Source organism: Coenobita brevimanus, chromosome 47 (genome assembly GCF_032717465.1).
Source record: "Coenobita brevimanus isolate Jiangsu-jjx chromosome 47, ASM3271746v2, whole genome shotgun sequence".
Taxonomy (NCBI): Eukaryota; Metazoa; Arthropoda; class Malacostraca; order Decapoda; family Coenobitidae; genus Coenobita; species Coenobita brevimanus.
The window spans coordinates 9271631-9283845 of record NC_137000.1 but is presented as its reverse complement, the minus strand read 5'-3'; the positions used below and the strand labels follow the sequence as shown (position 1 = coordinate 9283845).

Below are 12215 nucleotides of genomic sequence, written 5' to 3'. Positions count from 1 at the left end.
TCTGCCCACGTGTCAAGAGACATTCATTGCCGCTTATTTTTTACTTAGGTAGAAACACTTAAAAGAGGTCTCAGTTTTGTGAATCTCTCAGATAATAGATTAGACTACTTTCATCTAAGTTTTTATATTAATGGATAAATGATACAGTGGGTGACAATGCTTTGACTTTGCTCATGAAGACACAGAATGAAGTGTTTTATAAGCACTTCCAGTATTGTTAATATTGTTTATGTACTGAAAACTGTGATGATTACATTTAGTGCGGTGTCGGGTAACACAGTACGGTAGTTTGTAGGTGGAGTACAGTGAGTCCTCGGTATGTTTGCATTTTTTACTTTATTTATTTATTTTTTTTTAAGTGCATAATGATTGCAGAAAAATGGCCTATTAATGTTTCCAATCCAGTAATGTATTTATTATTTTATTCTTATCATCGCCTGATTTTAATCACTTCATGATAGACATTTTGAACTGGAGGGGTGAGATATAGCCATAGTTATTAACCCCATAACCAGTGATGAGATGGAGTGATGGAGTTGAGAGATATATGAGAAAAGGTGTTGTGAGTTGGAAGGAGGGCAGCTGAATGGCAGAGGACAGGGTGACATGGAGGTGATTTATTTGTGGTGACCCCTCTTGGGATTGAGGCTTCAGGCTATAGATAGACAACAAGAGATCTTCCCAAGTTGAATCAAATCATCTTGAAGTTGCAAGATTAAACTAAAAATATGTCACCAGATTCACAGGGTTAAATCCCTGTTGTTATCTATAAAATTCACTTGCCAGTTTCCAGTTTTCCTCAATGTACCATACCACCTGTATGGAGAAAGCTGTGGTATTTTGAAAAACACCTGTGGCATATAACGAGGACTTCCCTTTGCTATGAGCCAGACACAGAAGCACAGTCTGCAGAGCCATGGGAATGTTTGATCTTGTGAAGGGAACAGTTAGGCCTTGTTTGAAGTTGTCTCATGTAACCTATGGAGCTGAGGACATAATTTTGATTTTATTCTCCATCTCCTCTCAAGTTTATTCAGCTTAGGACAGATCTTTAGTGCTGAAGGGGCTAATGAAGGCTATGTGTGAACCCCCAATTGAAAAAAAAAAAATCTCGAGCTGAATAAAACCCTCTGGAGTAAGCAAGAATATAACAAAAATGTCACCTGCTCTGAAGTGGTTAAAGTTACTCTGTTACCAGCCCCTCAGGCTGATTACCTAAAGTTTCATCATTTAAAGTGGCATTTTCCATTTACACACACAGGCTTTAGGTGAGGACAAACTGTTATTTTGATCTGTCTGCAGTGTCCAAGAAGGGAGTGAGTGGAGATGTTTGTTGGGATGAAGTTACATGTTGTGTTTGGGTGCTGAGGGGTAGGTGCTCATGGCCAGAAAATTATGTTTTTTATACAAGTATACCAGTGACTCTGTGAGTGAAATAGAGCAGGTGCCTTCTTTTGTCTGTGTGTTACATCATAATTTCTTTTGTATTGAAGACAAGGTATTTTAGTCCACTTACAAAGGGGTGGACATAACTAATCAAAACATTGATATATTATAGAGCATTTATAATTTTACCTAATGCAGTAATGATACCATATTTATAACTGCACACTCTTGCACTTTGTGCCATATTTGGTACGCAAAATATCATGGCCCTTATACTTGTCATTTAACAATGCTTTAAAACCAATATTCTTGCTGAATTATTTCTGCATATGGTGTGTTATTATTCTCTTGTATGAATTCTGTGCAAACTGTGCTGGTCATACAAAATCATTAGCATACAAGAGATTATAGTTTCAGTATGGAGAATAAATAATAACAAAGTAAGAGGTATTAAAGAGCCATCCTTCTGAACAAGAGTATGAGTGTGTATGTAAAAAAGAAACTGAATTATCCGAAGCATTATGGTATCAAGCATGTGGCTGCAATACTTATTTGTTGCAAAACACTCAAAGCAACTGTTTGGGGAATGGAGAAACTTGTTTTGTAGAAGTAAGAAAAAGATATGTGAAGGTAAATAAAAAATGTGATGCTGTTGTGTAATATAGCTGAAAATTAACGTTGCTATTGATTTGTTTACGACTTAAAGAACCAGTCAGTATCTGTTGTCATTGTTAATATTTTATAGGTAAGAAGGCCTATTAATCATGCCCATGCTTGTCAGGACCATCATAATATGCCTTTGTGTTGTGGGAGGAGGATTCCTAACAGTAGTGGCTGAGATGTTGTGAGTCAGTAGTTAGGTAAACCATAATCCTGTACGGTTGCATGAGGTGACTGCCACAGCATATTGTTGTGAATGCGCTGAAGTAACTCGTGTTATGTATGGATCCTATCGGCTTGATGTACACAAAGGGCATTCATTTGTGGAGGTATGAACAACAAAAATAGTCGCTTTTACAGTATATCCTGTTTGTTGAATTTGCAAGCTACTGCTGTTTGCCTTTTTAACAATGCTTTAAATATTACATTGTAGCAGACAGCCAGTTTGCCTGCACGCTGAATGAAAGTTATACATAGCGTGTGTGGTGTGTCAGTAGGATTCTCAGATTTGTATTCTCGTCGCTTAAGGAGACTTCCCAGCTCTTCCTCCTTACTGATTTATTTTGACATATGAGAAGTCAGTATTCTCTTGTATTTATTGGGATGGAGGGTTGTAGGAGGAGGACTACTATAGCATGCAGTCCATTGGGTTCACATTTCAGATGAATCTGAGGTACAACTACTACTACTACTTACTGATATTTGGAAGACATGGATAACATACAAGAGATTAATTGGGGGTAGTATGGAAGAAGACAGTGAAGTAGTATACTGATTAGAGAAAGAAAAAGAGGAGGAGTGTTTGAGAGAGAGACACATGTGTGTAGGATAAGGTATTCTAGGAGCAATTCAGTCGTGGCCAGGAAGGAGCAAGGCATTTTAGATGATGATGATGATGAGTATGCAAATTAAACTGCTAAGGACGAGGCATTGGAAATCATCTTAAGCTGGCGAAAATACAACCTTCAGTCTCTGGATGACGTTTTACCAGAGGCAGCCTGGTGATTACAAGATGGAGTTTTATACTTTATTAATCTGACTCGTGTTTTGGATACAGATGGTGATTATATTAGCCTATTTTTATATTGCTTGTTAACTTCATAAAAATTAAGATATCTATGACCAGACTTTAAGCTTGTAGCATTAAGAGATGGTTTCTTCCTTTGTATGGCAACTTTATAAATACATGTAAAGAGGATGACACAGAGCAGCAGTGTGTTTCTTATATCCTGGAGGTTTGCATATTTACAAAAATGCTGTTATTTTATTTTATTTTATTTTTTTACTCATCATGTATTTTATTGCACCATCAGGAATATAGGGCTCCAGAGTTAGGCTACTCAGTCCAGATATTTAAGGCAAGCAAGACGAGTCACTCTGCCCTAAGCACTATTACAGTATGCGAGCAGTTCCTCGTAACCTTGTCTTGGACTTGAAGGCCATCATGGGCATCTGGTTTGAGCATCAACCCACTAGACCATGGGGCTTCCTTAAATGATTTAAATATCTTGGGTTCCATAAACTGCCTAGAGATGGAAGTGTGGTTCATGTGATAAAAATGGGGCATTTAAAATAGTTACTGTTTATTGTATGAACATCTGGAAGGTTTCTTCACCAGCAGACATGGTATCAAATAAATGGTATATGGAATGTCAGCCCCAACGTTGGACTTGCAGTGATCATCCCTTGTCATATTTGCATGCACATCACTTGGTACAGGACGTACACAAAATACAACTCACAAACAATCCGCTACCCACACTACAGCACATTTACCTCATGCACCACACTCACAACACAGGCAATCCTGTAATATAACCTAACAAATGGCTTCTGGGAATGTTTGGCTGAAGTGACTGGTTTCATGCTGTCCACTGGGTTATCCAGATGAGTCTGGGGTTGCAACAACACACATCACTACTCATTATTCAAGTACTGTTTGGGCAAAAGAAGTCAAGGGATGTACAGGTGTGTATAAAGGATCTTCATTTTTTTTTTATTTAACATGAAAGTGCTTTCACTTGAAAATACATTCTAATTTCACTTTTAGATCTTTATCATTCTTTTTCTGTGCCTGTCCTCCTCTCTTCCTATTTCTCCCATCTTTCCTGTCACTTCTTATTGCTTTTCTTTCCTTTACAGGTGGCTTTACATTGAGTGACAAGCCTAATGGTTTCCTGTAAGCCAAGAAACCATTTACAACGCTGGGTGGTAACCATATAACCAAACCATACGTGTTCCCTACGTGTCAACAAGTGGGTTGGTGGAGGGTTAGTGCTCCTCCCCGTAAAACAACTAACTCAAAGTCAAATGGCCACCTCTTACGGGATTATGGCGTCTGGCAGTAGGTAGGTAGGTAGATGTTTGGTAACTATGTGTGAAAGCAAAATACAGTAAATACACTCAGTTTTGCAAAGCACTTCAAGTAATACAAGTGTGGGGTGGGTCATCTGAGATATGCTCTCGAAACATTGTGATTATATAGACAGTAGATTACTGCTGTTCCAGTGTGCGAAGCTAAAAAGATATTAAAAACTGAGCACAGTTAGGCGACTGTAACTTAGGAAGTGCAGTAGCAATAATCGGTTAAAACTAGGTGTACAACCTCTTTGGTTTTCTGTTGTTCTCTTCGAGGCTTCTCCCAAACTAAAATGGGCACTCTGGGTGAGATCTCATACTGAAATAGAAAATAGAAGGTTATGATGTGGAAAAGTACAACTGGAATATACTGCATTATGATATAAAGTCAGGTGGTGTGTGGGGTGAAGAGAAGATGAAAGAGGGTGCAAGGAACAGCATGGAGGAATGAAGAGGTGAGAAGCTGTGGCACAAAAGAAGAAAGTATATAGTGAGTGGATGGGAAATAGAAGCACAAAGGAAGTTGAAAGGTGGAAGAGATAGTTATATGTAGAGAGGAAGACATAGGTGAAAAGGTTAGTAAGAGAGAGTGGATGAGGAATTTGGAAGGACTTCAAGTGTAAAGTGAAGGGAATGTAAGAAAATGTTCTGAAAATTAGTAGAGTTAGAGTGATATGGAAAGAGGAAAAGAGAGACAAAGTGAGAAAGAGGTTAGTCGGGGAGAGAAAGATAAAAATGGTAGATTGCTAGTGGAGAAAGGAGAAAAAGTGAGAAGATGGAGAGAACACTTTAAGGAACTGTTAAACACAGAGAATGAAAGTAATGCGAGTATAAGTGGCTGGGTGAAGGACAGGGGTGAGAAGGGAGAAAGAGATCAGTAGTATGGAAGTAATGAAAGCAATGAAGAAAGTCAAAATGGGCAAAGCCCAGGGAATTGATGGAGTGTGTGGTGAAATGCTGAAGCATGGGGGAGAGTTCGTAGTAGAATGGGTATGGAAGATGTGCGGATTGGCCTGGGAGGAAGGTAGAGTTCCAGAGGACTGGAAGTCAAGTACAGTATAACTAGTCCCCTGTGCAGAGGAAAAGGGGAATTAGAAGTGTGTGGTAATCATATGGGCATTTGTCTTCTTAGTGTAGTAGGAAAAGTATACGGTAGGATACTTATTGACAGAGTCAGGGAAATAACAGAGGAATTAGTTGGTGAAGAACGAGGAGGGTTTAGCAAGGGAAGAGGATGTGTAGATCAGATATTCATTCTTAGGTCCCTAGTGGAAAACTTTCTAGTGAAGGGAAAGAAGTTGTATGCGGCCTTCATAGATTTGGAGAAAGCTTATGGCGGTGGATTGACAAGGAATGAGGAAAATATTAAAAAGATATGGAGTAAATGGGAAGTTGTTGAATGCCGTGAAATGTATGTATGAGGGTGCTAAGGCTGCAGTGTGTGTGGATAGTGAACTGAATGAATTTTTCTTGGGTTGAAACGGGGATGTGTCATGTCTCCATGGCTGTTCAATCTGTATATGGATGGGGTTATAAAAGAAATACGTGGTAGGGCAGTGGATGTCGGATCAGCCCTAATGAGAGAGGTCCGCGTTTGGAAACTCCCTGTACTGTTGTTTATAGATGGTACTGTACTGTTAAGTGAAGACGAAGAGGAACTGCAAGGCTTGATGAATGAGCTTGGGAGTGTATGCAAGAAAAGGAATCAAAAGGTGAATGTAGGGAAGAGTAAAGTTACGGTCTTCGAGAGAAATGAAGTCACTGGATGTACAGTGAGGTTGGATGATGAGGAAATGGGAAATGCGAGTGCATTTAAGTACTTGTTACAAACTCCAACACTTGGGTAGTGTGATAAGTATGGATGGAAATTTGGATGGTGAAGTGCCTGAAAAGTACAACAAGGAAGAAAGTTTGTTGATTCTCTAAAAGCAGTGATAAGAAAAAGGGAAGTGAATTTAACATTTCTTGCATAAACATCCCTGTCCACACCAATCAGCCAGCCACTCGTCTGTTTCACTTCCTGTGCTTTGTATGAGTCCTTCCCTCATAGACTACGCCATTCCGTTATGTACTACCACTCTTCTGTTTCACTGTGCATCATACTGGTCCTGCCCTACTACTAACTCCTATATTAGTTTACGTTTAAACAATGGCATGATTTTCTTATGTTCAGGCTACAGAACATTATTTTTGCTGCTTAGAAGAGACTTGGGGAAGATCTCGTTGTATGTCTCATAGTGAATGAATTAAATGTCATCTTTGAAAGTCAGGGTACTTACTCAAAAGTCTCTGTGCTGTTCATTATACGTCCTGTCTCCCCCATGTCCAGTGACTGCAGTGCCGCCATATCTAGGTCGGTCAGCCTGAACCCCCACACCTGAAATAGGGCCGTGATGGTTGTGATTCATGTGGGCTGAGACGTAAATACTATAGGTAGTCTCCTACTTCTGTAAGATTTAGGTTTGTCAGGACACTGTATAAGACGGGAAAAAAGTAAAAACTGGTGCTAATACCCTACAGATATTTTATCATCCCTCCTCCCCTTGTTTGCTCAAAGAGAGAGAGAGAGAGAACTAAAGAAAGTTTTAAAAGAGCCTCATAAGCTGAACAGTATCTGTGAAGAGTGCTGAAATGCTAGGCAAGAGCTCTTTGAGTCTATTGCCTCTAATAAATCTTTTCTAAGTTTGAAATGCATTCGCTGATCTATAACAGCACAGTTTTTATGATGTACTGTATTTCATTTTGATGGATAAATATTCCCTTCAATTACTTGTTGTAAAGTGTCCATGTAACAGTTATTGTTCCAACAATTCATACCAGTCACTGAAAGCGTAAGGGTAATAACTGTATCTTGAAACACCCAGAAATTTGATCCCTTCACTACAAGGCATTTTTTTTTTTTTTTTTTGTAATTAAAATTAAGGTAGATTTGAGCTGAAGGGTTAGTAGTCCTACTTAACCCCATCACTACTAGAGATCCTTCCAACCTTGAATAAAATTTGGTGATAGTCTGACGACGATGAAAAAGATATTGAACTGATTTTGCCATCACGCTTCCTTTCCTCCAACTCAATGCATCTTTACTCATGTACCTCCATCCCATTCCCCACCTTCTTCTCAGTCTCGCATTCCCCTTTCTCCCTCTGCCTTACTCATATACACTCCTTGTCGGTCACTAATTCGTCATTTTGTCTATTATGGGCCTTGGTCTACCTGACTTAATGATCTCAGGTGCAACAGAATTCATCATCATCATTGTCATCATCCCAACTCTGTTTTCCACCTGCAGGTATGGTAAGGTAGGATTCAGACAACAAGGAAAAGGAAGAATGTGACAGTGAGAGAACTACACAGTTACGTACGTCAAAGTTGGACTTGATGCGAGCCGGGTTGGTGGACTTCGGGATGGTGATGACCTTGAGCTGCACCAGGTAGCGAATGAGTACCTGTGCAGGTGAGACGTTATGCCGTTCCGCTATCAGTTTCACCACAGGATTTTCTAGTGGCTGCATTCTGTTGGCGCTGCCGGTAGGTCTGAGGAGAAAATATTGTGGTAATAGTAGTAGTAGCAGCTGTAGTAGTAGTAGTGGTAGTAGTAATGGTACCATAGTAAGCATAATAGGAGTAGCAGTTTTAGTACCATAGTAGCAGTCGTAGTAGTTGCAACCCTAGGCTTATCTGAATGTGAACCCAGTGGACTGCGGGCTGAAGTTGTCACCCACCTGCAGTCCACCATCCTTCTTTCAGAGGATGGAGAGGGAGCTGAGGGACGTTTGTATAACTGGGCAGTGGAGCAGCTGTCTTACACTGGTGCCATCACATGAAGGCTTCCCTCTTCGGCACCACAAAATATAGTATGTAAAATATAAAAGTAATTAAACACGCAAACACCCAGTCCAGTACTACTCCCCTCTCAAGGTGTAACGGTCCAAGGCAAGTCTACCGTTGTCCAGTGCATATAAGGGTAGATGACCAGTTTACTTCCCTTGGTGGCATTACATGATTGAAAAAAGAAAGAAAGAAAGAAAAAAAAAAAGGGTCGTCTTGGGCATCGAACTTGTGCAAGGCGGTCATAATGAGTAATTATTATCTACCTATAATCATACGTCTTAATCCCGGAATGGGTGACCACTAGCATATCGCCTCCGTGTCACCCTGTCCTCCGCCTTCAAGCTGCCTTCTCTCTAAGTCATTGGAGTCTGAGGGTGTAAAGGTGAAATAAGCAAAACAGTTTTCTCTGGAAGGTGTTTTGAAATCTGAGCCAGTGAGAAAGTGCTGAAGACGTCTCAAGTACCGTGATAAAAATTTAGGCTCTTATCAAGCACCGTGCGTTATCTTTGAGTTTTTTCCCGCTATCTTTGAGTCATACGTTAAATTCAATAATTCACTGAGTAACACGGCTACTTGGAATAATGTAACCTCTCTCCATATCTATCTGTTATATCTAGCTATCTACGTATCTGTCTGTCTACGTATCTATCTGTTTATCTACGTATCTATCTATCCATCTACGTATCTATTTGTCTATCTGCCTATCTGTCCTTCCTCTTTTCCCTACTTTTCCCCCTTGTGTTATTATTCATGTTAAAACCTTTCAGCACGAGCACTTTTTCTTTTGTTATCGCCAAACATTTACATTCAACTTAGGAACTGTATTCTAATTGGTATAGGAGATTCCGTATGGCTTCTGTCTTGTGCGATTTATTTTGCAGTGAGTTTTAATTTGTCTTGTATGTTCTCATCTGCCTAACATTCACTTTTCGCATTAATAATAAATAAGCGGATTATAAAGAGATGCAGGCAAAATTAAATCGCCGAGAAATATACATCGCGAAATCTCCAAAACCAATGTAAATACTCTTGTTTTGAAGGTGTACCATAATTCTGTTCACTTCAGGCTTAAGTTTTCCATTTCTCCGTCTTGAATGCTGTGCTATAACAAGAAAATAACACTAACATATGGCGCCAGCAAGGAAAAAGTGCAGTGAGAAAATGCAGAACCGAATTACTGACCTGATCTACGGGAAATGGGCTGCAAAAGGACGAACATCTCCAGCAAGTTCAGGAGATTGAATTGTTCGTTTTATCCACCTGCCACGCTAAGTACCTTGTCACCTCGGCCGTATGAGGACAGAATGAAGTCTACCATCAGTTGACGGTGAGCTTTTCCCCGTTTCTGTAATTTAAGCTGTGTCGTTTGAATATTCGTTGGCCAAGCACACTTCCAAACGGCTGAGTTCTATAATCATGATGTGTTTGTTAATGTTATGATTTCTACTGATACTTTGACTGCCTTTTGCTTCTCGGAAGGATTAGTCTGTTATTGCCACGTGCAGATAATTTTTCTACTGATGTTCGAAGAGGCTTTTGTAGTGAAGGATGTCGAAGCATTATAATTTGCGCAGTACTGTCTTCGTTGTTTATACTTGCTATTACCAGGTGACTTAATTGAACTTAGAAAATATGCTTTGCGTTGGTTATAGTTTGGTTAAAATTACACACACACACACACACACACACACACACACACACACACACACATACACACAGGTATACTTTTTCTGTTTTATACCACCATTATGTGAAGCGTCTTAGCTGTTATTCCGGTTATATTTCTGACCCCAAGCTAAGGTATTGTAAGTTATGGGGAACACACGAGTTAGTTATCGACGTTATGTATTGATTCACTTCATCTCGATAATTAACGAGAAAATGGTTAGCAACTTTCGAAATCCTGCAATACTGTCTTCAAGGCCAATTAATTTATCGGAATACAGGATGGTCCATATGTAACGATCCTTTGGTTCTTGTGTGTTTCGGGGGCGGCCAATTCAGCTTTATGCATCATCTGTTTCATGTTTCCACTGTCACACCGATGCCCACACCAGCAGATTGAGTCGTTCCCGCAGACAATTTTCCGCTAGGTGAATTCGAATTGTAACGCTATTGAAAGATCGCCTGTACACTTTGAGAGTTTCAGATGCGATCTTCGTAACCCAGCCAACTCCTTCAGATGTTTCGTAAGATTCATACAGTAATATTTTTTAGGCAAAGAAAAAAGAAGAAAAAAGAAAAAGGAACAAAATTATTTCTTGTAATTGTACATTTAACTTACTCGCCCATAAACTTGGTCCTGCCGGGTGATCCCAGTGGACTGTACGCTGTTATGTAGATGTTGTTAGCCTTGCAGAACTCTTGCAGCTCCTTCTGTTGCATGTACACGTGCATCTCAACCTGCAACACAGAAACGGACTCCGATTAATGAATCGTATTCCCCAAGATTGTGGAAATATGAACTCTGTGGACTGCAGGCTGATGTTGCGAGTCTCCTGCAGTCCATCACTCATCTCGGGAGATAAGAGTTGATGAACGCTTGTATCACCAGGTGGTGGAGCCTCCCGGCTATGTCGGTGCCACCACATGAAGGCTTCTGTCTCTAGAGCCAACGTATACCGGTACTGTACATTGAATCCTTTCAGTCCGATTGCACTTTTTTTTTTTTTTCAAATATATTCTTTCTGTCTCCAAACAGTTTTACTTCACTTACTATCTCACTTCCTCTGCCTCTCGCTTCCCCTTGCTGGCTAATATTCCTAAGCTGAGAGAGAGACTTGGTATGTTTCTCTGTCCATAGATGACTCTTTGATATGGTGCGTCGGGGAAGAAAGTGACGAACATGCCCAGCATATGAAGTAAAAACAATAATATTTGGCGAACAAAGAAATAACTATGAAACAAGACTAGTAAAGTGTAATATGCAAAATAAATGGCTAAGGAAGTGGTGCTAGCAAGCTTCGTCACCCCACGGGAATATGGGGCAATCTTGAGTGGGGAACTTTAGCCTGTGACCTTTCTTTTTATAACTTGATCCCAACGTCCCTTCACCTCAGTATATGGAATTTATTTAATTTTCACCAGGGAGACTCATTCCTACCTTATAAGTAGGCTAAAGGTCACTGAATTTTACGCAACGACTTAATATTGACGGTATTTGAGTGGCACGGTTACCTCATACGAAAGGAAATTGACAGTTCGATAAATTTTGACACCATTGTATCCTTCACTGTGTTTCATGTAATTAGCCCTGAATTTGCCCATCTCTCCGTTTTGAATACTGGGCAATAACAAGACATTAACACTAGAATATGGAGCTAGTCAGGAAGAAGTGCAGTGAAAAGTGGTGTAGGGCCGTAGTATTGTCCCGTTCTGCCATTGATTTACGGGAAATAGGCTGTAAAAGGACGAAATATCCTGCCAAGCTAAAGTGAAAGAACTATAGGCACTAAAGCACATATATTTAAGGGAAAGAATTTATAGGCACAAAAGGACGTTATATATTTAAGTGAAGGAAGCACAGTCCCGTCCCACCTGGTTCGTGGCTGGCGGTATTTTGGCGATGGCGCAGATCTTCCTCATCTGGCGTACGTTGAAGTTAGACACGCCGATGGATTTGGTCAGGCTTAATTTGACCATCCTCTCCATCTCCTGTTCCAAGGAAAATAAATACGTAGATAAATAAATAAATAAATAAATAATCGGTTAAACAAAAACAAAAAAAAAAATCTAGAAAGCCCTCAAAGAGCGCATACCTCCGCCAACGCTACTGTCACCAAATCTTAAAAAATCAGGCTGTAGTTTTCAGGGTATGTTATGACAAGAAGCATGACTATCAATTTTTCATTAAAGGAAAATAATGAATGATGGTTTTAGTACTAACTAGAATGTTTCAGTGAAAGCGGGAAAACATTTATTAACATACCCTTAGCCAGTCATTATTGTCAAACAAAAAGAAACAAGTACATTTACATGAT

The 12215-nt window shown here is 39.8% G+C and overlaps 1 protein-coding gene across 1 annotated transcript in view; it reads right to left on the bottom strand.

Moving 5' to 3' along the window:
• Positions 1–4594: 4594 nt before the first annotated feature.
• Positions 4595–12215, bottom strand: part of LOC145399017 (aldo-keto reductase 1B-like) — an 11324-nt gene continuing 3703 nt past the window's right edge. Inside the window, exons 5-9 of the mRNA XM_080271745.1 lie at positions 11773–11889; positions 10520–10638; positions 7767–7938; positions 6684–6781; positions 4595–4723 (exon numbers count right to left, since the gene is read on the bottom strand). Coding sequence (XP_080127871.1) covers positions 4693–4723; positions 6684–6781; positions 7767–7938; positions 10520–10638; positions 11773–11889 — 537 coding nt within the window. The 3' untranslated portion in view covers positions 4595–4692. The remainder of the gene's footprint in view (positions 4724–6683; positions 6782–7766; positions 7939–10519; positions 10639–11772; positions 11890–12215) is intronic.